Source organism: Globicephala melas, chromosome 17, assembly GCF_963455315.2.
Source record: "Globicephala melas chromosome 17, mGloMel1.2, whole genome shotgun sequence".
Lineage (NCBI taxonomy): Eukaryota > Metazoa > Chordata > Mammalia > Artiodactyla > Delphinidae > Globicephala > Globicephala melas.
This window is the reverse complement of record NC_083330.1, coordinates 61449084-61476962: the sequence shown is the minus strand read 5'-3', so window position 1 is coordinate 61476962 and position 27879 is coordinate 61449084. Positions and strand designations below refer to the sequence as shown.

Here is a 27879-nt window from a genome sequence, read left to right as displayed (position 1 = left end):
TGCAGTAAATGCAATTTTAAATAACATACATGTAAAAAAGACTCCCAAAACACAGCACCTCTGACTTCTGAACTACTTACATATGAAAAATTTCACCCAGATAATAACTGATAACAAAGAACATTAACACATCAACAAAGAAAAAAAGTTTTCCTTGTAGAGAATGAATAGCAGCAAACAATTACACATTCTTAGAAATAAATGAGGTTTAGGTAAATCTTCTGTGCCTTTCTTTTCTAGTCAAAGGTATTATTATAGGCTGATACAAATAAAAAAACTAATGGATCAAAAACCAGGACACCTGAAGTTAGATCGTAGCTATTGCATTCAACTATCATCGGATCCTGGCAAAGTCACTCTACTCCTCCGATCCACAGTTTCCCATACGTGAAATGGTTTCCCATCTGCCATCTCCACATGAGTATCTATTAGGCATTTCCACCTTAACATGTCCAAACCCGAACCACGGACTCCTGCCACCTCTCCCAGTCTTCTCTCTCAGTCTCTCTCTGAACAAATGAAAACTCCATGCCTCCCATTGCTCAGGCCAAAAACCTTGGAGTCATCCAAGATTCAGGTTTCTGAACATGTGTCCCCTTCTCAGTGAAGCTTTCCATGATCGCCTTATGTAAAATAATCCTTCCACCTCAATACTACCTAACTCCCTTCCCGGATTCATTTTTTTTTTTTATTGCACATTTATTGGTCTCTTGTCTTTCTCTTCGAATATACTATAATCTCAGGGGACTGCAGAATTTGGTTTAATTTTGTTCCCCTCTTTATCCCCAGTATCGCAAGTTCTCAATAAATATTTCTTGAATCAACGAGTAGGAGTCTTACCCTGGATACATCCCGCTGGCTTTGGGAGACTAGATAAAAATAAACACTTTGCTGTGGCTTTAAAAGTATTTAAAGAGGTGTTAATATTTCTGCAGATTCCTGACTACCAGTTCCAAAGCTTTTTGCACTCCTTGAAGGACCCCTTTCTGAGTCAACAGATAAAATTTGTCAATAATCTTTGAGGGCTTCGTGAGCTTTTACAGGTTTACAATTGTTAAGATTGACTGCAGGCTTTCTATGAGCCTGAGATGTAACACGTTATCTCATTAAACCCTTCCTTTAGACAGCAAGGATAGAGTTACAATTAGGCCCATTATACAGATCATGAAACTGAGGTAACTTGGCCAAGGTCACAGTTAGTAGAAGCGGAAGAGCAGTTTGAATTTAACCCAGGCAATTGATCAATTGATTTGAGAGCCTGTGCCGATAGAACCAGCAGAATAACAACCTAGGAGATAAATCATGACAACTGTCAGCTGTAGCCATAAGCATGATGTTTCCTCACCCCAAAAGCTAACCCTTTCATTAATTCCATATGTACCGATTATATGGTAATAAAGAACCTATAGGACTTGGTGACTCTCTACACTTAAAGGGCTAGAAAGTGTAGGAGAGAGAAAAGCAATGTAATTACTTTAAGTGCTGTGCACACTTAGCTCTAAATTGTTCTGGAGTTCAGTTACTCTTGGCAGTATAGTGGAACAATGTCTAGTTTCCTCCGTGCATAAAAGTGTCAGTCTCAGGAACAGGTAGCCAGGATATCATTTTTAGGACTTTTAAAAAAATCAACTACTAATGGGAAAGAGTCACGGACACTTTTTAAAACCACAAGTATCTGCTTTTTGAAAGTTCAATTTAGGCCACTTTGCTCTTGCAAAGGACCAACATTAGTACCTAACTCAAGGTTTCACTGACTGAAAGAAATCTACAGAGGATTTTTGCTTTTATAAAAAAAGGCAAAAGCAAAAATAGCATTCAGGCTTTGCTTTGCAGCAAACCATTATGGAGACAGCGTGCACCCCAGGCAGCAAGAGCGGCCCCGCCTAGCTCCTTCCCCTGGAAACTACACTCAGCATCTCAGCATCAAGCCACCACAGCTCTGAACTCTGTCTGTGAGCATCTGTGCTTTATCTTGATTTATTTTGTGCATCCATTAGCAAGATGTGTCCTAAAATTAATTGCCTCTTTGCTTTATGTCATTTGGCTTGCGAAAGGTTTCATGGGAACACTGCTTTTAAAGGGTGGGGGAAACCTGAATAAACAAATGAGTATTCTGAGTGAAACAGAGAGATGGGTGGTTGGGAAAAGTTTTCCCTCCGAATCTACAGAGTCCCAAAATTGACTTAAGTGATATATTAGATGCTTCCTGACTTATTTCTTTTCTCCTTCTTTCCTGGGCTCTCCCAGTTTTGTGGTTTGTTGTTTTAATTACACCGGTCTTCCTCTGAAGAGCAAGACAACATAGCCTCAACTAACAGAGAATGGATGTGGGAGAAAATTTCCTTATCATTAAATTTCTTTGTATGTTTCTCAAGTAGAATCTTCAAGACAAAAGCACAGTAGAAATCGTGCTATTCACCTCCTTCCAGGCTCAGAGTGATGTGAGAGACCCCATCTCCTTGCCCTTTCTTATTCAAAACACAATGAATAGACCCCTATTTTTAATCGTAGGTGACAAAACATTGTTAGTTTGGCAGGGTAGCATTTTCTCTATATCACATTTTCAAATAGATAACTACAACTCTTAAAAATATTATGAACTCCCTACATTGACCCAAATTAGACTTGCCAATACAATTTTTACTCAATTTTTAAAAACTAATTATAATAATAATAGTCTGAGATCAGGAGGACATCAAAGATTTTCAGAAAAAGTGTGAATTTTGGTATGAGTGGGAGTAAAAAAAATATTGAGTAACTGTGTGTTAATAACTTTCATTTGTATTACTGTATTTAATCTTCTATCAATCACATGCTATAAGGTTATTGTTCCTCCTTTCACAGGCTCAATAATGCTTCATCACTTGCCCATTTTCACCCACCCAAAATATGACTTTAGCTGGGATTCACATCTTGGCTGCTCTGATTCCAAAGCCCATATTTTCCCCCCATATTCTGCTCTAGCATTTGGATTTAGACAAGGACACTGGTGGCATCATCTAGAAGATGCCACAGTTCAGTTCTAGAATCCATGTGACTCAATAACAACAAGACGAGAAGAAATACACTTCCTTCCCCTAAATAAATTAGACATTTTCTTACGTTACAATTAGCTCTTACGAGGTTTCAACCTAAACCAGTATTTCTAATTCAGAATCCCCATATTTGTTTGGGCTTTTATTACAGCATTTCATCTGAGTGACTGAACCACTCACATGTTGTTTCTTGTCCTGTAACAGGGTCGCTGGCCTCTTCTCCAAACATAGCATAAACTGTGACTGTGTATTCCGTATTGGGCAACAACGCACTCAGCTCAATATCCGTGTGGGTCTCTCCAATTTTCATCTGAAAAGAACACACGTTATCAGATCGTTTGCCAATGTGTATTATTCATGCTGATCAGAGTGCAGGTGAATACAGGTGAGACTTTATGTAATAAGACTCTGCCTCCTCACAAACCCTTCATCAAACAGGTTTCAAGCCATAATTTTTTTCATTGTCTCATGTTATTTTATATTAGAACCAGGAGCTATGAAACCATATAAAACTGAATGTACCATGAGTGCTCTTTTAGGATAACTCTTTACATCTGGACCAGTGGCAGCTGCAGCCAGAGTAACAGTGTCAAATATTTGGTCCCCAGAAGAGCATGGGTGGAGATGAATCAGAAATGTTCTCCACAAAGAGAGTAAGCTCCAGGCGGCATGCTGAGAGTGGGATGCCAAGTGGCCATCTTTCACCCCTTGGCTAATTCTCACCAGTCCTCTGACTGGATGCCCAGTTTTTGCTGCAAAGCCTATGGAGCCAGACCAGTGTGGCCCCATTCAACAGAGGGGCTTGTCCACTTGGATTGCAAGTCCCTTCCAGGAGTCCAAAGAGATCAACCCACCTTGATGCCCAAATCGGCAATGTGCTTCTTGATTTGGGGATGATTTTTCTGACCCTGGGGGTCAGTCAAACTAGCCAACATTATCAGTGTGTGACAACTGTGTGACACCTGTGTGACAGGAATGGTTTTATTTTTGTTTTGGAAAGAGGAAAAGTATCTTCATAGACTGTCCCCTGTCATACAACTGTCAGTGGTATGGTCAAATTCAAATATTTAATTTTGAAATATCTCAGTGTATATAATACAAAGGTAGAGAAAACAACGTAATATTCCCTGATGCACCCACCGCCCAAATTTAATAAATATCAACATTTTGTTATATGCACATCAGATCTTATTTTAAAAAGCACTATACAGTCAAATAAAACAAACTCTTTCTCACCACCTCTACCCTAATGTTGAAGTGTGTCTCACTGATCCATTTTTTTTACTTCTGCATACATACAAATACATCTATAAGCAATATATGGTTCAGTATGTTTAACAATGTGCATAAATGGACCACTCAGTGTCACATTTTTACAGGTTTTTCCCTGGCAATATTAGGTTTCAAGATTTAGCCATGTTGGAACACAGGGACAGAGCTCATATTATTTAATTCCCTTATGAGATTCTCTTGTATAAATACGCCATTATTTTCCATTCTCTTGATGAACGTGGCAGTTGTCTGCAATATTTTGTTCTGACCAAGTGCCTGCATTGAAAAGTCCTTGAAGGATGTTTCTCAACGATATATACCTAAAGATTTGTATATATCTTTAACTTGATGAAATATTTCCAATTATTCTCCAAGGCACCTGTACCAATTGACACACCAGTTTACACGAATGTTTCTGTCTCCCCACATGCTCACTAATATGTAGTATTATCAGACTTTAAAAACTTTGCTAATCTATTGGGTGTGAACTGGTATTCCTGTCTTTTTTATTTTTCTCTTTCCTGGTGAAGCTTAGTGTCTTTTTAGCATCATTTTAAAGTTTCCCTTCCACCAAAATAATTCAGATCGACATTAAATCCAAGTGGGCAAAAACTGTCTAGGCCTTGGTAATAAAAGAACACATGTCACCAATATTCTGTTCTTGACACTGGAATCACCATATTATTGGCCCTAAAGATTCTCGTCAAAAGAGGCAGGTTTTAGATAATGTTAAAGGGTCGAGTGCTATACTCCCTCTCATAACCCCTCCACCTGCCTGGTCAACACTCCCAACGGTCATAGACATCTCTGCTTTATTCCTTGAATGTCCATATTGTAATAATTGTTAACTATAAATTAAAAAGGACTAAAATAAATGATTCGAAAGTCAAAGATTCGTCATTTAAAATGGAAAAAAATGCAAAAATATCCACATCCATGAGATACATTTATCTACCTCTCAACTTAGTAAAACAAATTTTTCAAAGTCAGTGTACATAGGGTCATCACAGTCATTTGTGATCTGCATAGAGCAATATAAATTATATAAAATTTCTCTAGAGTAAGGTGGTAATACCTAGTATAAGCCTTAATAATTTGCATACTCTTTGAAAAAGAAACTTCACTTCTAGGAATTTATCCTAAGGAAATAATCAGATAACCATGCAAAGTTCTATGTTAAGAATGGTCCCAAAAGTATATTTATATAGCAAATTATCTCTTTTCTTTGGCCGAGCCCCTGTGCGGATTGCAGGATCTTAGTTCCCCGACCGGGCCCTGGCAGTGAAAGTGTGAGTCCTAACCACTGGACTGCCAGGGAATTCCCCTATATAGCAAATTATCCAAATGTCCAATAGCATGAGATTAATTAAACATGACCTGGTACAAACCAACAATGGAATACTATAAAGTTGTTTAAATGACTATATAAAATATTATTTAATGGTATGGAAAGATATTCACAGTAAGCAAAAGGAAAATTACAAAACCATTCCCATTGGTTGTGTTTAAAATGCACTGGAAAAGACTCTTAACTAAATGATAACAATGGCTACCTCTAGGTGGTGGAATTACAAGTGATTTTTTTCTTTTGCTAATGTGACTTTTATAAATTTTATACATTTTTGTAGTAAAAACAAACCAAACTATGTTAAGGAAGTCAAAAATCCTAGGACTTTGGTAGGCAGCATGCATTACCTCTTTTTCATCCCCAGCCAGGCCTTCCGTGAGAGGAGCGTAAAGGATCAGGTACCCTGACGCTCCAGCCACTGGGTTCCATCTCGCCCTCAGACTGTTCTCAGTCACATCGTACAGTTCAAGGTCAGAAACTATAGGTAAAGAAACTGCAAGAGGAGTTTTTTTTTTTAATGGTCAGCCATTTATCAGTGTGCTTGCTTATTTCAAGGTTTCTATCTATATGTTAGGGTCTAAAACTAAACATATTTTTCAGGTAATTTTTGTCCTTGAATCTGTTCACATGGCCATATAAGCCCCTTTGGGGAAGGTAAACATAATGAATGTTTAAGAGCAGGAATGACACCTTTTAGCTTCTTATATCTCATTACAGTGATGGGCACAGCTGTCTGGGAGCCAGTCAAGAGTAGGAGACTCTTCTGACCACTGTTTTATACCCATTACCAAGCATAGTGTCTGACCTGCAGCAGCCATTAAAAATAGTTGTTGGGTCACTTAATAGATGACAGAATCGGGGGCTGGATGAACAAATACATGAATAACTAGATACTCATCAACACATTCAATCAGAGACAGTGAGGAGACATGACTGTCGGTAACAATAGGGTTTGAGAACAATAAAATAATCAAGAAATAGGATTTGCCATATTGGAGAGGTAGGGAAAAAGGGATTAAGAGTAAATTGCAAGTTCCTGGCTTAAACAATGTCAATAAAAACTATGAAATGTTGTTTTCAAATATAATTCCAGGTCCTGCTTGCACTCCCAACCACAATGCCAAGTTCAGGACTTTGCTTACAGGTGCAATTCCCTATCATACTTCTATTGGCGTGCCCGTAGTACTTCACTGCACTAATTTGTTTGTATATCCTTGGGTTGCATTTTCTCCTTTGCTAGTCTAAAACTTCCTTAAGGGCAGGGACTGTTGCTAAAAATATTTCTGCAAAGCAGGAGTATTAACAGCTGCCTTACAAATTGCTTTCAGGGATAAATCCAATAACGTGTTGGACGGGGAGTGTAATTATAAAGCCTGGCACCTTGTTATTGGTCTATCAGAGGCAGAGTTTTTAGATCAACTTTATATACTATCTGGCATGTAATAGGAACTCAATTAATGTTTGAAATAACTAAATGAGGGGGTGATCAAGTTTCTTAAGATTATCTCTTCCCAGGATTCCCTGAACATGTGTGCATGTATATATGTGTGTGATCATGATCTTGCTGAGTTAAGGAATGACTGACTAGTATTCATAAGTTTTAATTACAGTGATACTCATAAAGAAAACAGATGTAATGCACTTTCCCTAATATTCTACTAGGCAGGACAGCTACAGAGCTCCTTCTCTACTTCTAATGACAAATTCAAGCCCACTGCTTAGTTTATAATAAGAATTCACTAAATATTTGTTTATTAAATGAATAACTGTATTTTGCACCCTTCATTGCTTAGAGAGATTTCTCTCTCCTAAACATACCAGAGTTTTATAATATCCCTCCCAATATATGGCACCTGCAAACTGCAAACATAGCATGGACCAGTACTACGTACAGCACAACTAAGCCACCTGAGCAATGTCATACAGAATCAGAAATGGGTACAATTCAATACACACGTGTGGTTTCAGTTCCCCGAAGGCCTTCACTAGCAGTGTGAGCGTATATTGCAAAGACTGCTATCTGATATTCGGTTAAAGACATCAAGTTTTTCAATACTGTGGAAGATATGCTTCCATCCACCACCACCTGTTGAAAGAACAGTTTGAGGAATGAGAAAATGGAATATCTCACATGCAGACTGGAAATCCAAAAGGAAAAATATCTCTAGCAAGAACCTTTCATTAAATATTTTCTTATTTGCACCACATCCTCTTTCCCACTGTGGCAGTCAATTCCCCTTGAATTCTCACATGAAGTGACACACCTTTTAGGAATATGTCCAAAAGTCCCTTACTAATTCACATCTAATGGAAACTGTGTCATTCCCAAGCTAATGGTTATCCTAATCACATCCACTTACTAACAGTTGACATGTGATATTTTTCCATGGAGCCTTAGGAAGCATTTAAAAGATTTATTAGTAATGAAAAAGATAGAGCAATTGGAAGCACTCTGATTTTTTTTTTTTAAGTCCAGATGACTTAAACCTCTAGAATCTACTCAAACACTGAAAAAAAACACAAAAACCAAAAAACATAAATCCTGCCATAACGCAGAAAACTGTGAAACATGCTGAGGTCAGTCAGAGGTTAGAACAACATAAGGTGTTAGCACTTCAAAAGAAGAGAGGGAGGGACTTCCCTGGTGGCGCGGTGGTTAAGAATCCACCTGCCAATGCAGGGGTCACAGGTTTTATCCCTGGTCCAGGAAGATCCCACATGCCGCGGAGCGACTAAGCCTGTGTGCCACAACTACTGAGCCTACGCTCTAGAGCCCGCAAGCCACAGCTACCAAGCCCACGCACCACAACTACTGAAGCCCGCGCACCTAGAGCCCGTGCTCCGCAACAAGAGAAGCCACCGCAATGAGAAGCCCGCACACTGCAACGAAGAGTAGCCCCAACTCAATGCAGCTAGAGAAAGCCCGTGCGCAGCAACGAAGACCCAGCGCAGCCTTAATTAATTAATAATTAAAAACAAAAAAAGGGAGATTTCATCACATTTTAACATAGTCCCTGTATCAGACATGAAATGGGAACCATCCAATCATCTGGCAATAGATGTTCTCTCCTGTGATGGCCAACCCATGAGAAAGGCCAGCCACAGGTGTTTTATTATGGCTTCTCTTTTGCACGAATCTCCGCAAACATCCAGGAAATCCCAAACCCTGGAGGACTATATGCCCACATTATTTGGAACACACAGACTTCCTTAAGGCAGAAAGTTCAGACCACTCACAAAGCAGAAAGAAAATATCGGTAGCAAAAGGGGATTCTGGCCAGATAATTAACGACTGATTCCTTTTGCCTTAGAACTCATTAATTTTTAAAATCACAAAAAGGTAAAGTCAAAATAAGTTGTGTTAGAAATGGACACATGACCAGTTCTGAAGGTTCCTTGATGGAGGTAAGAGGAGAGGATGTAAATACCATAACCTAGAGAGAGAGAAGAACAACACAGACACATGGAAACGTATTTCAGTCAAATAATTTTAAATGCTTGTGACAGAATAATCTCCTTATATACACATTTCTGTCTTGTCTTCACTACCGTACAAGAATTGAGAGAATGAAAATAATGGTTAGAAAATACTGTCTCCTTATTACCTCTTCTGGTTTTCCACCCCTGGCAGGATAATACACGACTCTGTATTTTTCCACTTTTCCTGGGGCATGAGTCCAGTTTACCATAAAGCTCCTGGCAGTGACTTCAGAAGTAATCAGTTCTGTAGGTGGCCCAGTGGTGGCAAGGGCTGAGGCTAAATTTTAAAGAAACACATCAAATGAGCCTCTTTCCCATAGTTATTTCCTATGAACCTAGGAAACTCCACTAGTCAGAAATGATTGTTGATTTTATGCTGCCTCTAAGATTTTCATCTCTAGATAAATTAATTCAGTAACTCATTACAGGCATACCTCAGAGATATTGTGGGTTCAGTTCCAGATCTCTGCAATAAAGCAAGTCACACAATTTTTTTGGTTTCCCAATACATATAAAAGTTATGTTTACCTTATACTGTAGTCTATTAAGTGTGCAATTGCATTACATCTAAAAAAACCCAATATACATACCTTAATTTAAAAATAATGCTTTTGGAAAAAATGGCACCAATAGACTTGCTCGACACAGGGTTGTCACAAATGTTCAGGCTGTAAAAAACACAATATCTGCAAAGCGCAATAAAGCGAAGCACAACAAAACAAGGTATGCCTGTACAACATTTGTTTATTGAAACATTTGTCTATGAGGTACCAATCACTATGCTACGTTCTGAGGATACAACCTTAAATAAGACACAGCCCTTGACTCTAAGGAACTTTCTTGCTGTAGAATAGTAAAAAAACAAAACCACAACATTGAGTTTGTATCTAAAGGTACTCTTCTGAGCTCTTTAGAAGTATTATCTCATTTAATTCTCAATAGTTGCTATTATTGTTCCCATGTTGTAGGTGAGAAAACCAAGTCAGAATGATGTGAAATAACTTGCCCAAGTCACACTATTAGTGAGTATCAGAGATGAGATTGATTCCCAAGCTTCTTGACACAAGAGCCTGTGTTTTTATGCAACAGAGGGTACCGCCTCTATACTGAAGACTTCAACAAATGGCCAGTATTTAAAAGTAAAAAGAGAAGAAAAAGCAACTAATATATACTGAATGTCCACTATAAGCTAAACATCATGTTAGCACTTTGTGTGTGTTATATACATGTTAAAACAATGAGTCTGTAAAAGATTTGGGACATGTAAAGTTTAAAGTCCCTGAACTTTAGGATTTATTATCTGCTAGGGGCATTTACTTAAAGGGACTTTAGTAGTCATAACAATGGGGAAAAAAAACATAGTTATGGAACGATAACTATGACCAGGTACTTTATTACATGTTTTATCAGCAACCACATGTAGAATTTTTTGTGGGTAAAAATGGGCTCTAAAGTCATCTCATCAAGCACCTCAGAGAAATTTATTCAGGAAGCTACTACTTGGCTGCCCAACCTAGTCCCAAGAGTTCTAGCCCAGGGAAAGAGGAATGATGGAAGAGAGAAGGACATGTAGCCAAATAGAATCATTCCACACCCTGGGTACAGTTAAGGCAGCAAATAAAACCAAACTCTTAAAGCAAGATCTGGATATTACCTTCTTCTCAGATCACATCCCTATTAACCAGGTGTAACCTGTAGACCAATGATATCATGAGGAACAAGGGTTAAAAATTCCATGATGGCTGAGCATCCAGGAAGATAGAGCAGATGTGCTTTTCCCTACTCATCCCCTCAAGTACAACCAAAATTTCTGGAAATTATGTATAAGACAAGCATAAGACCCTGAAAAGTAAAGGGAAGAAGGTAGATGGGCAAGGGACTGTTGGACCCAGGAAACGGTACAGTGGTGAGTTCCCTGAGTTTCCTTTTGCCTCATGTATCCTAGACATAGAGCTAAAGAATCCAGCCACCTAGAAACACAAACAAATACAGACAAAAATAATCCAATGAAGCCTGCTCTCTCTAGCCAAAGGGCCAGGAAAGGAGCAGCCTGCCAAGACAGAAAACCTTTAGGCAATAACTGCTCTAGTCTAAACAAAAGCCACAGGAAAAAAAACCCCAACTGTGGCCCCATCCCCACTCATACCTGCAAAGGTCAAGTGGGGAGTCAAGACGTCTACCTTTCCTGACTGTAACAGAGCTCTAGTCTAAACAAAAGCCACAGGAAAAAAAACCCCAACTGTGGCCCCATCCCCACTCATACCTGCAAAGGTCAAGTGGGGAGTCAAGACGTCTACCTTTCCTGACTGTAACAGAGTGCCCCAACATTTACCCTCATCCTATCTGCAACCAGGGTGGTAGGAGAAATTGCCAAATAGGGAAAAGAGACAATCATCCCTGACAAGTAGTAACAAATCCTTCCACCTCACTTCCGTCTGTGATATATGGGGAAACCACATGAAGAGCTGGGACTTCCATCCCCACCTGGTAGTACTGAGGCACCACTCCCCTTTCCCTCTGGGATGGTATCACAGTAGATCTGGTGGTAAGTCAGTACTTGAAGAAAAAAGGCCTGAAAAATTCTCAAATTTGACAAAAGGTGCAAACTATATATTCTAGAAAATGAGTGTACCCCAAATAGATAGGCCAACAGAAACTCATCCCAAAATATACTGTAGTCAGACTTCCTAAAACTAAACTTAAAGAAAAAAACGTAAAAGGAATGGGAAAGAAATGACACCCACCTTATTTTTAGGGGGACCTTTTTTAATGACAGCAGATTTCTCATCAGAAACCATGGAGCCCAGAAGAAAGTGGCATAACATTTTCCAAATATTCAAAGAAAAAAGCTGTCAATGAAAACTCTATCTAACAAAAAATATCTTTTAGGAATGAAGGGAAAATCAAATCAGTCTCAGATAAAGTAAAATTAAATAAGAATTTTTCACCAATGGACCTATCCCAAAAGAAGGACTAAAGGAGGTTCTTTAAACAGAATAACAAAAAGAAGGACTTCTGGGACTGCAGAAAGGAAGAAAGAATGAGAGAAAGCATAAAAGTATGGGTAAATATAATACAGTTTACTTCTCCTCTCAAGTTTCCTAAATTATGTTTTGTGGTTGAAGAATTATAACAGTTTCTGATGTGGTGCAACATTTTTGGAGAGGAAATATTTAAGACAATTGTATTACACACAGATATGGTAAAGGGACTTGAGGGAGGTAAGGTTTCATCATTTCACTCAACCTAGTATAATATCAACATCAGCAGACTGGGATAAGTCATGTTTATATAATATAATAACTAGAGCAACCACTAAAAGAGATAAACAAAGAGATTCCATCAAAAACATCATAAATGAATCAAAATGTAGTTCTAAAAGTGTTTAAGTAAACCATGGGAAAAAAAGATAAAGAAAACAGAGATGTGAAAACCAGAGAGAACAAACTGAAAAAAATAAATAAATAAAAATTAAAAAGCAGGTTTAACCTCAAACATATCAATAATTACATTAAATAAAAATGGCCTAAGCATACCAATTAAAAGGAAGAAATTATCAGAGTGGATTTAAAAATGTGATCAACTATATGCTATCTACATGAAATCCACTTCAAATATGATATAGGAAGGTTGAAAGTAAATAGATTTTAAAAATTATATTATGTAAACATTAATCAAAAGGGAGTAGAAATGACTGTATTAATATAAGATAAAGTAGACTTCAGAACAAAGAAAATTACCTGAGACAGAGAAAGACATTACATAATGATAAATCGTTAATCAACCCAGAAATCCTAGCATTCTAAATGTATATGCACCAAAAAAAGAGTTGCAAAACATATAAAGTAAAAACTGATAGAACTGAAAGAAAAAACAGACAAATCCACAATTTTAGATGGATATTTAACATCTCTCTCTCTCAACTACTGATAAGACAACAAAACAAAACAATCAGCAAGGATATAAAACTCAACAAGACCATCAACCAACAGGATCTAGTCAAAACTTATAGAACATTGCATGTGACAACAGCAGAATACACATCCATTTCAAGCACCTACAGAGCATATATCGAGATAAACCATATCCTGGGCCAAAAAACAAACCTCAGAAAATTTAAAACAATGGAAATCATACAGAGTGTGTTCTCTGATGACAATGAAATAAAATTAGAAACCAATAACAGAAAGATAACATAAAAAAGCCCAAGCCCTTGGAAACTATGAATAACACACTTCTAAATAATCAATGGGTCAGAGAGGACATGTCAAGACTAAAAAATATTTTAAATTGAATTAAATGAAAATACAACATATCAAAATTTAGGGACATTGCTAAAGCAGTGCTGAGAAGGAAATTTAAAGCATTTAAGTAATTACATTATAAAAGAGAAAGCATCTCAAATCAATAATCTAAGAGTCCATCTAAAGAATCTAGAAAAGTGAAAGCAAAATAAACCCAAAACAAGCAAAGTGAAGAAAATGAAAGAGCAGAAATCAATGAAATAAAAAAAAGAAGAAAAATAAAGAAGTTCTATGAAACCAAGAACCAGTTCTTTGAAAAAAATGCAAACATCTAGCAAGCCTGAAAGAAAAATTTAAAAAGAGAAGACAAAAATTACCAATATCTTGGAGGAAACAGGAGCTATCACTATGGACCCTGCAGACATCAAAAGAATAAGGGAATACTATAAACCACTCTACACACATGAATTCTACAAGTTCTAGGAAATGGACCAATCACTTGAAAAGCAGACGCTTTCCCTCTAAGATGGAGAATAAGGCAACAATACTCATTCTCATCACATTTAACACAATATTAGAAGTTTTAGCCAGTGAAATAAGGCAACAAAAGGAAATAAAAACCACAGAAATCAAAAGGAAAGAAATAAAACTATCACTGTTTGCAAATAATATGACTTTCTACATAGAAAATCTCAAAAAATCTAGAGAAAAACTCCTATAAATAATTAATTATTTCAAATAATAGGGTCAGCAGGTACAAGGTAAATATACAAAAATATAATTATATCTGTATATACTAGCAATGAAAATGTGAACACCAAAATTAAAAACACAACTAAAATTTCTCAAAATAAAATTAAATACTAAATGTAAGTAGAACAAAATCTGTATAGAACTTGCATCCTAAAAATTACAAAATGCTGATGGAGAACTCAAAGAATATCTAAACAAATGGAGGGATTTGCTATGTTCATGGATTAGAAGAATCAACAGATTAAAGATGTCAATTATTCCTAAGTTGATATTTGATAATTGAAAATTGATTTAATGCAATTCCTATCAAAATTCCAATAAGCCTTTTTGTAGAATAAAAATTATTCTAATATTTATATTAGATTATTATATAAATTAAATATAAAATATAAGTATTATATAAATATTTTTCTAACACTTACATGGATGATAAGGAAGTATAATAGCAAAAACAATTTTGAAAAAGAATAATCAAACAGGAGAACTCAGTCTATCCAATCTTAAGACTTACTATATAGCTACAGTAAATCAAGACTGTATGACATTGGAAGGCGGTTAGACACATAGACCAAATGGAAAAGAAAAGAGAACCAAGATATAAACACACACAAATGTCTCCAACTGATACTCAACAAAGTTGCAAGGTAATTTCAATGGCAGAAATACAGCCTTTTAAGCAAGTAGTGCTGGAATCTTAAACTAAACTTCAAATCCTTTACAAAAAATTAACTCACATCATAGATTTAAATGTAAAATATAAAACTTTTGGGAAAAAAATAAAAAGGAAAATCTTTGGGAATCTAACACCAGGTAAAGAGTTCTTAGACTTGACATGAAAAGCACTAATCATAAAATGGAAAACAGATAGACTGGACTTCATCAAAATTTAAAACTTCTGTTCTGCAAAAGACCTTGTTAAACAGATAAAAAGATAAGCAATAGATTGAGAGAAAATATTTACAAACCACATATCCAACAAAGGATTATTACCTAAAGTATAAAGAATTCTCAAAGCTCAACAGTTAAAAACTAACACAAAAAACAACCCCCAAAAAAGTCGAGTTAGAAAATGGGCAAGGGGGGGGCGGCTTCAAGATGGTGGAGGAGTAAGATGTGGAGATCATCTTCCTCCCCACAAATACATCAAAACTACATCTACACGTGAAACAACTCCTACAGAACACCTACTGAATGCTGGCAGAATACCTCAGATTTCCCAAAAGGTATAAGACGCTCTCAGGCGACCTACACACAGAGGCGGGGCAAATCCAAAGCTCAACCCCAGGAGCTGCGCGAACAAAGAAGAGAAAGGGAAATTTCCCCCAGCAGCCTCAGAAGCAGTGGATAAAATCTCCACAATCAACTTGATGTACCATGTATCTGTGGAATACCTGAATAGACAATGATTCATCCGAAAATTGAGGCGGTGGACTTTGGGAGCAACTGTAGACTTGGGGTTTGCTCTCTGCATCTAATTTGTTTCTGATTTTATGTTTATCTTAGTTTAGTATTTACAGCTTATTATCAATGGTAGATTTGTTTAATGATTTAGTTGCTCTCTTCCTTTTTAATTTTGTTATATATATATATATATATTTCATTTTCCTTTTTCTCCTTTTGTGAGTGTGTATGTGTATGCTTCTTTCTGTGATTTTCTCTGTATAGCTTTGCTTTTGCCATTTGTCCCAGGGTTCTGACTGTCCTTTTTTCTTTTTTTTCAGTATACTCTTTAGCACTTTTTATCATTGGTGGATTTGTTTTTTGGTTTGGTTGCTCTCTTCATTCTTTCTCTCTTTTTTAAAATTATTTTTTATTTTTTTATTTTTAATAAAGTTTTTCTATTTTAATAACTTTATTTTATATTTTTCTTTTTTTCTATCTTTCTTTTTCTCCATTTTCCTCTAAGCTGTGTGGCTGACAGGGTCTTGGTGCTTTGGCCAGGTGTCAGACAGGAGCCTCTGAGGTGGGAGGGCTGAGTTCAGGACATTGGTCCAGCAGAGACCTCCCGGCCCCTCATAATATTAAATGGTGAAAGCTCTCCCAGAGATCTCCATATCAACGCTAACACCTAGCTCCATTCAATGACCGGCAAGCAACAGTTCTGGACACCCTATACCAAACAACTAGCAATACAGGAACACAACACAACCCATTAGCAGAGAGGCTGCTTAAAATAATAATAAATTCACAGATACCCTAAAACACACAACCGGAAGAGGTCCTGCCCATCAGAAAGACAAGATCCAGCCTCATCCACCAGAACACAAGAACCAGTCCCCTCCACCAGGAAGTCTACACAACCCACTGAAACAACCTTACCACTGGGAGCAGACACCAAAAACAACAGGAAATACGAACCTGCCACTTGCAAAACAGAGACCCCAAAAATGGTAAGTTAAGCAAAATGAGAAGACAGACAAATACACAGCAGATAAAGGAGCAAGGTAAAAAACCCACCAGATCAAACAAATGAAAAGGTAATAGGCAGTGTACCTGAAAAAGAATTCTGAGTAATGATAGTAAAGATGATCCAAAATCTTGAAAATAGAATGCAGAAAATACAAGAAACGTATAACAAGGACTAGAAGAACTAAAGAGCAAACAGAGAGTGATGAACAACACAATAAATGAACCTAAAAACTTTCTAGAAGGAACCAATAGCAGAATAGCTGAGGCAGAAGAAGGGATAAGTGATCTGGAAGACAAAAGAGTAGAAATACCTAAAGCAGAGAAGAATAAAGAAAAAAGAATGAAAAGAATTGAGAACAATCTCAGAGACCTCTGGGAAAATATTAAATGCAGCAACATTTGAAATATAGGGATCCCAGCAGAAGAAGAGAAAAAAAAAGGGACTGAGAAAATATTTGAAGAGATTATAGTTGAAAACTTCCCTAACATGGGAAACAGTCAATAAATCCAAGGAGAAACACGACAAGACACATATTAATCAAACTATCAAAATTTAAATACAAAGAATAAATCTTAAAAGCAGCAAGGGAAAAGCAGCAATTAACATACAAGGGAATCCCCATAAGGTTAACAGCTGATCGTTCATCAGAAACTCTGCAAGCCAGAAGGGAGTGGCAGGAAATATTTAAAATGATGAAAGGGAAAATGCTACAACCAAGATTACACTACACAGCAAGAATTTCTTTCAGATTAGACGGAGAAATTAAAACCTTTACAAAGAAGCAAAAGCTAAGATATTTCAGAACACAAAACCAGCTTTAAAACAAATGCTAAAGAAACTTCTCTAGGCAGGAATCAAAAGAAAGGGAAAAGACCTACAATAACAAACCCAAAACAATTAAGAAAATGTTATTAGGGACATACATATCGATAACTACCTTAAACGTAATTGGATTAAATGCTCCAACCAAAAGACATAGACTGGCTGAATGGATACAAAAACAAGACCTATATATATGCTGTCTACAAGAGAGCCACTTCAGACCTAGGGACACATACAGACTGAAAGTGAGGGGATGGAAAAAGATATTCCATGCAAATAGATCAAAAGAAAGCTGGAGTAGCAATTCTCATATCAGACAAAATAGACTTTAAAATAAAAACTATTACAAGAGACAAAGGAGGACACTAAATAATGATCAAGGGATCAATCGAGGAAGAAGATAAAACAATTGTAAATATATATGCACCCAACATAGGAGCACCTCAATACACAAGGCAAATGTTAACAGCCATAAAAGGGGAGACTAACAGAACACAATCATAGTAGGGGACATTAACACCCCACTTTCACCAATGGACAGCTCACCCAAAATGAAAATAAATAAGGAAACTCAAGCTTTAAATGATACATTAAACAAGATGAACTTAATTGATATTTATAGGTTATTCCACTCAAAAGCAACAGAATACAATTTCTTCTCAAGTGCTCATGGAACATTCTCCAGGATAGATCATACCTTGGGGCACAAATCAAGCCTTGGTAAATTTAAGAAAATTGAAATCATATCAAGTATCTTTTCTGACCACAGCGCTATGAGATTAGATATCAATTACAGGGAAAAAATCTGTAAAAAATACAAACACATGCAGGCTAAACAATAATAACCACTGAATAACTACTGAATAACTACTGAATAACCAAGAGACCACTGAACAAATCAAAGAATAAATCAAAAAATACCTAGAGACAAATGATAATGAAAACATGACTACCCCAAACCTAAGGCATGCAGCAAAAGCGGTTCTAAAAGGGAAGTTTATAGCAACACAATCCTACCTCAAGAAACAAGAAACATCTCAAATAAACAACCTAACCTTATACCTAAAGCAATTATAGAAAGAGGAACAAAAACCCTCAAAGTTAGAAGGAAAGAAATCATAAAGATCAGATCAGAAATAAAGGAAAAACAAATGAAGGAAATGATAGCAGAGATCAATAAAACTAAAAGCTGGTTCTTTGAGAAGATAAACAAAATTGATAAACCATAGCTAGATTCATCAAGAAAAAAGGGAGGGCTTCCCTGGTGGCGCAGTGGTGGAGAGTCCGCCTGCCAGTGCAGGGGACACGGGTTCGTGCCCCAGTCCGGGAAGATCCCACATGCCGCGGAGCGGCTGGGCCCGTGAGCCATGGCCGCTGTGCCTGCGCGTCCGGAGCCTGTGCTCCGCAACGGGAGAGGCCACAACAGTGAGAGGCCCGCATACCGCAAAAAAAAAAAAAAAAAAAAAGAAAGAAAAAAGGGAGAAGACTCAAATCAATAGAATTACAAATGAAAAAGGAGAAGTAACAACTGACACTGCAGAAATACAAAGGACCATGAGAGATTACTACAAGCAACTATATGCCAATAATATGGACAACCTGGGAGAAATGGGCAAATTCTTAGGAAAGCACAACCTGACGAGACTGAAAAAGGAAGAAATAGCAAATATAAACAGACCAATCACAAGCACTGAAATTGAGACTGTGGTTAAAATTCTTCCAACAAACAAAAGCCCAGGACCAGATGGCTTCACAGGCGAATTCTATCAAACATTTAGAGAAGAGCTAACACCTATCCTACTCAAACTCTTCCAAAATATAGCAGAGGGAGGAACACTCCCAAACTCATTCTACAAGGCCACCATCACCCTGATACCGAAAGCAGACAAAGATGCGACAAAAAAAAGGAAAACTACAGGCCAATATCACTGATGAACATGGATGCAAAAATCCTCAACAAAATACTAGCAAACAGAACCCAACAGCACATTAAAAGGATCACACCATGATTAAGTGGGGTGTACCCCAGGAATGCAAGGATTCTTCAATATACGCAAATCAATCAATGTGATACACCATATTAACAAACTGAAGGATAAAAACCATATGATAATCTCAATAGATGCAGAAAAAGCTTTAGACAAAATTCAACACCCATTTATGATAAAAACCCTCCAGAAAGTAGGCAGAGAGGGAACTTTCCTCAACATAATAAAGGCCATATATGACAAGCCTATAGCCAACATCGTTCTCAATGGTGAAAAACTGAAACCATTTACACTAAGATCAGGAGCAAGAAAAGGTTGCCCACTCTCACCACTATTATTCAACATAGTTTTGGAAGTTTTAACCAAAGCAATCAGAGAAGAAAAAGAAATAAAAGGAATACAAATTGAAAATGAAGAAGTAAAACTCACTGTTTGCAGATGACGTGATACTATACATAGAGAATCCTAAAGATGCACCAGAAAACTACTAGAGCTAATCAATGAATTTGGTAAAGTAGCAGGATACAAAAGTAATGCACAGAAATCTCTTGCATTCCTATACACTAATAATGAAAAATCTGAAAGAGAAATTAAGGAAACACTCCCATTTACCACTGCAACACAAAGAATAGAATACAGAGGAATAAACCTACCTAAGGAGACAAAAGACCTGTATGCGTAAACTATAAGACACTGATGAAAGAAATTAAAGACAATACAAACACATGGAGAGATATATCATGTTCTTGGATTGGAAGGATCAACATTGTGAAAATGACTATACTACCCAAAGCAATCTACAGATTCCATGCAATCCCTACCAAACCACCAATGGCATTTTTCACAGTACTAGAACAATAAATTTCACAATTTGTACGGAAACACAAAAGACCCCGAATATCCAAAACAATCTTGAGAAAGAAAAACAGAGCTGAAGGAATCAGGCTCCCTGACTTCAGACTATACTACAAAGCTACAGTAATCAATGACAAAGCTACAGTAATCAAGACAGTATGGTACTAGGTACAAACAGAAATATAGATTTATGGAACAGGATAGAAAGCCCAGAGATAAACCGATGTGCATGTGGTCACCTTATCTTTGATAAAGGAGGCAAGAATATACAATGGAGAAAAGACAGCCTCTTCAATAAGTGGTGCTGGGAAAACTGGACAGCTACATGTAAAAGAATGAAATTAGAACACTCCCTAACGCCATACACAGAAATAAACTCAAAATGGATTAAAGACCTAAATGTAAGGCCAGACACTATAAACCTCTTAGAGGAAAACATAGGCAGAACACTCTATGACATAAATCACAGCAAGATCCTTTTTGACCCACCTCCTAGAGTAATGGAAATAAAAACAAAAATATACAAATGGGACCTGATGAAACTTGAAAGCTTTTGCATAGCAAAGGAAACCATAAACAGGATGAAAAGACAACCTTCAGGATGGGAGAAAATATTTGCAAACGAAGCAAGTGACAAAGGATTAATCTCCAAGATATACAAGCAGCTCATGCAGCTCAATATCAAAAAAACAAACAACCCAATCCAAAAATGGGCTGAAGACCTAAATAGACATTTCCCCAAAGAAGATATACAGACTGCCAAGAAACACATTAAAGGATGCTCAACATCACTAATCATTAGAGAAATGCAAATCAAAACCACAAGTGGTATCACCTCACACCGGTCAGAATGGCCATCTTCAAAAAATCTACCAACAAAAATGCAGAAGATGGTGTGGAGAAAAGGGAAACCTCTTGCACTGTTGGTGGGAATGTGAATTGATACAGCCACTATGGAGAACAGTATGGAGGGTCCTCAAAAAAGTAAAAATAGAACTACCATATGACCCAGTAATCCTAGTACTGGGCATATACCCTGAGAAAACCATAATTCAAAAAGAGTCACGTACCACCTTGTTCATTGAAGCACTATTTACAATAGCCAGGACATGGAAGCAATGTAAGTGTCCATTGACAGATGAATGGATAAAGAAGATGTGGCACATATATACAATGGAGTATTACTCAGCGTTAAAAAGAAGTGAAATTGAGTTATTTGTAGTGAGGTGGTTGGAACTAGAGTCTGTCATACAGAGTGAAGTAAGTCAGAAAGAGAAAAACAAATACTGTATGCTAACACATATATATGGAATCTAAAAAAAAGCCAAAAAGGTTCTGAAGAACCTAGGAGTAGGACAGGAATAAAGATGCTGACGTAGAGAATGGACTTGAGGACATGGGGAGGTGGAGAGGTAAGCTGGGACGAAGTGAGAGAGTGACATGGACATATATACACTACCAAATGTAAAATAGATAGCTAGTGGGAAGCAACTGCATAGCACAGGGAGATCAGCTCGGTGCTTTGTGACCACCTAGAGGGGTGGGATAGGGTGGGAGGGAGGGAGACGCAAGAGGGAGGAGATATGGGGATATATGTATATGTATAGCTGATTCACTTTGTTATAAAGCATAAACTAACACACCATGGTAAAGCAATTATACTCCAATAAAGATGTTAAAATAAATAAATAAATTAAATAAAAATAAATAAAAAAAGAAAACAGGCAAAAGATATGAACAGATGTTTCATCAAAGAGGATATACAAATACAAATAAGCATGTGAAAAGGTGTTCAACTTCATTAGCTATCAGGAAAATGAAAATTAATACCACAATGAGATAGCACTCCACACCTATCAGAATGACCAAAATAAAATACAGTAACAACAAATGTTAGTGACAATGCATAGAAACTGGTTCACTTATATATTGCTGGTGGGAATGTAGAATGCGACAGCCACCCTGGAAAATTGTTTGGCAGCCTCTTAATTAAAACTAAGCCACACATGCAATTACAATATGATGAAGCAGTTGCACTCCTGGGCATTATCCCAGAGAAATGAAAACTTATGTTCACAGAAGAACCTATACATGAACGTTCATAGCAGCCTTTTTGGTAACAGCCAAAAAGTGGAAAGAACGCAGATGTTTATCAATGTGTGAATTGTTAAACAAAGTGTGGTACATCCATACCATGGAATACAACGCAGCAATAAAAAGGAAAGAGCTACTGATACATGCAACTACTTTGATGAATCTCCAGGGAAGAACCCTGAGTGAAAAAAGCCAGTCCTCATATACATACTTTATAATTCCATTTATATAACATTTCCAAAATTAAAAGTATTTTGAGATGGAGAATAGATTAGTGGTTGCCAGGGGTTAGGAAGATGTTGGAGGCGGGAAGGAATGTGGCTATAGAAGGATAACAGAAATGGTCCTCATGGTGACGTGAATGTTCTGTATCTTGTCTGTATGAACATCACTTTCCTGACTGTGATATCGTACTGTAGTTTTGTAATATGTTACCATTGAGGGAAACAGGTAAAATATACATGATCTCTTTCTACATTATTTCTTACAAATTCATGTGAATGCTCAATGATCTCAAAATCCAACATTTAATTAAAAAACAAACATGATGGTCTAAATGCAACACCATGGAGATATTATCTAGTAATTTAAAGTATCCCTCTCACAAGCCCATGGAACCTACCAATATACTCCCTTTTCTACTCTGATGATCCCTGTCTTGAGAGCACAAAGGACTGTTTAGTAAGTTGATGTGAAAAATCATAAGAATTTTCATAATCCATGATAGATTTTTGCACAGAGTAATACCCATATGAGCAGAGTAACTCTGCTCTGTCATTCATTGTACCTTTGATCTCCCTGTCCTGTTCTTCCACCCTGGAGCAGACAGTCCTCGTCAGACTCTCCACAACTGTGTGCATCAGGTCAAATTCGGCGACGTTGTACACATGAGTGTTGTCTGGTTCAGAGGCGATCTCCTGCAATTCATTCTCGTCCGCGTTTTTCACCCCTGGCATTGAGGACAACAGGGAGGGTCATGACGGTCATGCCCCATTTGAAAAAGCAACTGCAGTGACCCCGACCTGCACCCATCAGTCTCCACCGCAACCAAAGCACCTGGACTTTGAAGAGGCACATCTCATGTCAGATTGTTTTTTAAATTCACTTTCAAAGTCATTTTTATTTTAGTTTTGAATTTTTATGATTTTTTGGCCTCACCGCTCGGCATGCGGGATCTTAGTTCCCCAACCAAGGATTGAACCTGTACTCCCTGCAGTGGAAGGGCTTGTCCTAATCACTGGACCACCGGGGAATTCCCTCAAAATCATTTTTAAATGATTAAGTCTTAATTTTGTTCAGTACATCTTAAAGGAAGATGTATTGATGAAACTAACTTCTGTCTTTCATAAATATTGCAGAAGCAATAGTAATTAAACCAGTACTCAACACTATCCGCACTTCAGGTTTAAATTTTTATAAAATTAGTTTACTTAAATTGAGACATAAAATCCTTGGCCCTCTTGGAATTTTCTAGTCTATCTTAGCCATGGATACTGACAGTTAGAGTGTGCTTACTATGCCCCAAGCACTTCAATGTTTTCTATGTATTAACACATTTAATCTTCACAACCAATCCTATGAGTTTGGCGTTACTGTTTCTCCCATTCTACAGATGACTAAGCTGATGCACAGAGAGGGTGATTCACTTGCTCAAGGAAGCACAACCAGTAAGTATACAGCTGGGGTTTCACCCAGGCAGTCTAGATCCAAAGTCATATGCTCTTAACTACTATCTCAAGCTGCCTCTCAGAAGATTACACATTAAAATGAGTCAATATTTACCAGTGAAATTAGAAACAGAAAAAGGGAGGCACAGGATTCGGTTTCATGGGTGTAAAGGTAGATTTCTCTTCCCCAGGCTTCAGTAAACAAGGAGCATTTCTTTAAAAATCCCAGTCATTGCAATTATCTAAGGATGTTAAAAAGGGGTACTAGGGAAGCAAGGAAGAGAGATTACCTGGGGCAACATTAATTACTTCTTAGGTGCCCAGCTGTGCCATTTAATTTATCTGCCAACCTCAACAGATTGAGTAACAAAGCATCGGTTGTTTCTGAACTATTTGCTTTAGGGGGTTATAAAATAATAAATACTACTGATTTTCAGGTAATTCCCAGAGAAAAAGTCCAAATCACATCTGAATGAGTTCACTTAAACTCATCCATTCATCATTAACGAGACCACAGAATGGAGAGTAAACACATAAATTAATCCCTTAATAGCATAAGTCTTCTGCAGGGATTTTCTTTGTTGAACAAAAGGATAGAAAAATAAAAATTAAAAATTAAATCAATCTCTCTAATGTTCCTTGTCTGACAGACCTCTACAATAACTTTTAAAATGCATAGCTGGATCTGTGTCCACAATAGCAAAATAACAGTGCATGCTGAAGCAATGAGCTTAATGTCAATAATACTTTTCATGGCATTTAGTTAAAACCAACAAGTTTGGATCATTTAAGAATATTCTAGAGAAGATAAACCCCAAATCTCTCTTTCTCTCTCACCTTTCCAAACAAAACAGTCTGTTGTAAAGAGCACGGAAAAGTGAGGAAATGGTAATCATGACTTGGATGGAATTTGTTTTGTAAGGATTTTGCCTTGTTCATATTTATGCTCCAGCACCCACCAAAATGCCTGCCACCCAGCAAAGAAGCAAATACTTCTCGAATGAAACATTCTATAAACCACATTTTGAGTAACAAATCTAGCAATGAGTCAGAGGAATTGTCTCTATTTTTTTTTTTTTTTTGGTCAGTCTCTACTAAATAGAAGGCTTTCCTATCACCAAAGAAAATGTAAATAATTTAATCAAGAGCAAAATTGCATCAACTAAATATTTTGCAGTTATTCTGAGTGTGTGTCATACATATTCTTCCCACAAACCAATACCTTATAAAGGGTTATTTTCAAATAAATAATACTGCATATCTATAATTTTTTGCTTTCTTAACTACAAGACCTTAATTCCTTGAAAATGATAAATTGGTTTCCCTCTACACTATCAGAGAAGAGATAGCTATAAAGTGATACTAAAGAGAAAAGTCTTGACTAATTAAATGGTAACAAATATGTACCTAACCTTTGCACTTTATGCTTTTCACAACATTTTGTGTGTGGTATCTCACCTAGAGATCCTCACACCATAAGATCCATCAGTTCCATCACTTCCATTTTTAATGTAAGGAAGTTGGGCTCAGATCAAATGACTGGCTATGACTAGAGCTAAGGGGGAAAAAGGCAGGGGAGAGGCGGAGGGATAAATTGGGAGATTGGGATTGACATATACACACTACTATCTATAATATAGGTATTTAATAAGGACCTACTGTGTAGCACAGGGAACTCTACTCAATACTCTGTAATGACCTATATGGGAAAAGAATCTAAAAAAGAGTGGATATATGTACATGTATAACTGATTCACTTTGCTGTACAGCAGAAACTAACACAACATTGTAAATCAACTATACTCCAATAAAAAAAAAAAACGACTTGAAAGTGTTCAGGTCTCCTGGCTTTCAGTGGAGCGTACTTTGCATCATATATAGTTTTAAGTGGTCATGTGTGTGTCCATTGTTGAAACAGGACCATAATTAACAAATACCTATGGCAAACAGTTCTACACCAGATTCACGAAGGTTTCTGGATGGTGGAATGATATCATCTTGGGATTTTCCATCTGTGATTAAAATGCCAATTTTGGACACTCCAGTCCTCGCTCCCGCTTCTGGTTTAAAGCTGTTTTCAAAGACGTAGTTCAAAGCAAGACCTAGGAGAAAACAAAAAAAAATAAACACAAACCAACCATCTCTAATAAAAAGCCTTCCAATTCTGCAAATGTAACCACAAGATGAGTAACTTAGAACGTTAAAAGAGTTTTTATTAGATGTGCACTTTCATCTTCATTTTTACAATAAACTATTCTTTGACAGATCCGATGAAAAACTAAAATCCACCAAAACAGAGGTAATAAAAAATAGCTGAATAGTGCATCATTTCTGAAACTAACATTCATAAAGAACACTGAATTCATATCAAATGTATATTGACAGACCTGTGTACCAGAAAATCTAAACCTTTATAATTAAGGATGAAGCAAGAATACCCACACAGAAGCAAATGTCCCAAATATCATCACTACATTTTCAATTTTGTTCATGATGATCTAAAAAACCCCACAAATTCTCTTTCTCTGTTTTATAGCAGTAGAAGGGGCAGATCTAAAACGATAGTTGAACTCCTGCCTTTTGAGTGTGACACTTTTCACCCAGAAAAAATAAATACCAAATATTGTTATAGGATTTGTGCTTAATAAAGTTTTGTTGTATTAACAAAAAACTTGTTAGATTAAACCTCCAATTGGCAAAGCAATTATCAGGATTTCAGTGGTTTACTTAAAATTCAATGACAGCATCTCTATTATTTAAACCGAGCATCCACATTGTGGTCCCACAGAGGGAAATAGCATGTATTAGGGTTAAAACCTGTGATAACTCTTTGTGGTTGGGTCATGGATAATTGTAATCTAAATATTCTTACATTACAGTTGTTCCTTGGTATACACAGGGCGATTGGTTCTAGGACCCCCTGTGACACCCAAATCCATGGATACTCATGTCCCCCATATAAAATGGAGTAGTATTTGCATACAACAAACGTGCATCGTCCCGGATACTTTAAGTCATCCCTAGATTACTTATAATACCTAATACAATGTAAATTGCCTGTAAATAGTTACCAGCATGCGACAAATTTAAGTTTTGCTTTTGGGAAATTTCTGGAATTTTTTTCCAAATATTTCTGATCCCTGGTTGGTCGAATCTGCAGATGCTAAGGGCCGATTGTACTAATTTTCAAAAATATCGGTGAGCCAAAGCTCCTTAAATATTTCCATGATAACTACCGATTGCAGAATAAGAGTAAAGAAAATATCTTCCTTGAAAATTGGTAGAAATTTTTTTTTATTTAATTGACAGCATGACTGGAGGAAAAACAGGTGAAGAGGAAGAAAAATGAACTGACAAAGGTGAAGACAGCTACCAAAGCCTGTCAGTGTCAGGGACTGCTCGGTTCTCTTCTAGTTCAACCAAGCCCTTCCTGGGACATTATATTCATATAGCAAAAGGGATGAGATGTCTAGGTTTTAACTCTTAATGCTAGGTTTGAGAAAAGAGCCATCTAAGAACTTTATATGCTAGTTTGGTTTAAAAATACTATGCTAAGACGCGCAAAGTGGCAAAACGAAGTAATCAAACTATTCTTCAGCAAGATATGTTGCTCAAAATGTGGACTAGACAAAAACATACCTGTTAGTGTATTTCCTCCCTTGTATGGTAGATTTCGGACAGCTTCGATCACCTCATCTTTTGTGTTGAAAGCATTCAAGTGCCATTCTATTCTGGGGTCGCCGCTATACTGTGCAAGACCTGGAAAAGGAAGATGAGAAAGCCCACCCAGAAATGAAGGGTTACTCAAAGATCTAGTGGACCATTCAAGAAACTAGAATGACGAAGGGCCTAATCTTTGCAACATTTTTTTCTCTGCCTCACTATGTACTTTCAAAATGAGTTGTTGACAT

At 37.0% G+C, this 27879-nt stretch overlaps 1 protein-coding gene across 5 annotated transcripts in view; it reads right to left on the bottom strand.

Annotated features, from left to right (window-relative positions):
* Positions 1-27879, bottom strand: part of COL14A1 (collagen type XIV alpha 1 chain) — a 268310-nt gene that overhangs the window by 151667 nt on the left and 88764 nt on the right. For all 5 annotated transcript variants that reach the window (XM_030875687.3, XM_030875690.3, XM_060287056.2 and 2 more), the window contains 7 exons: positions 27608-27727; positions 25906-26070; positions 23089-23250; positions 9261-9412; positions 7612-7741; positions 6003-6148; positions 3216-3345 (listed from right to left, as the gene is read on the bottom strand). In XM_030875687.3, the coding sequence (XP_030731547.1) occupies positions 3216-3345; positions 6003-6148; positions 7612-7741; positions 9261-9412; positions 23089-23250; positions 25906-26070; positions 27608-27727 (1005 nt within the window). The remainder of the gene's footprint in view (positions 1-3215; positions 3346-6002; positions 6149-7611; positions 7742-9260; positions 9413-23088; positions 23251-25905; positions 26071-27607; positions 27728-27879) is intronic.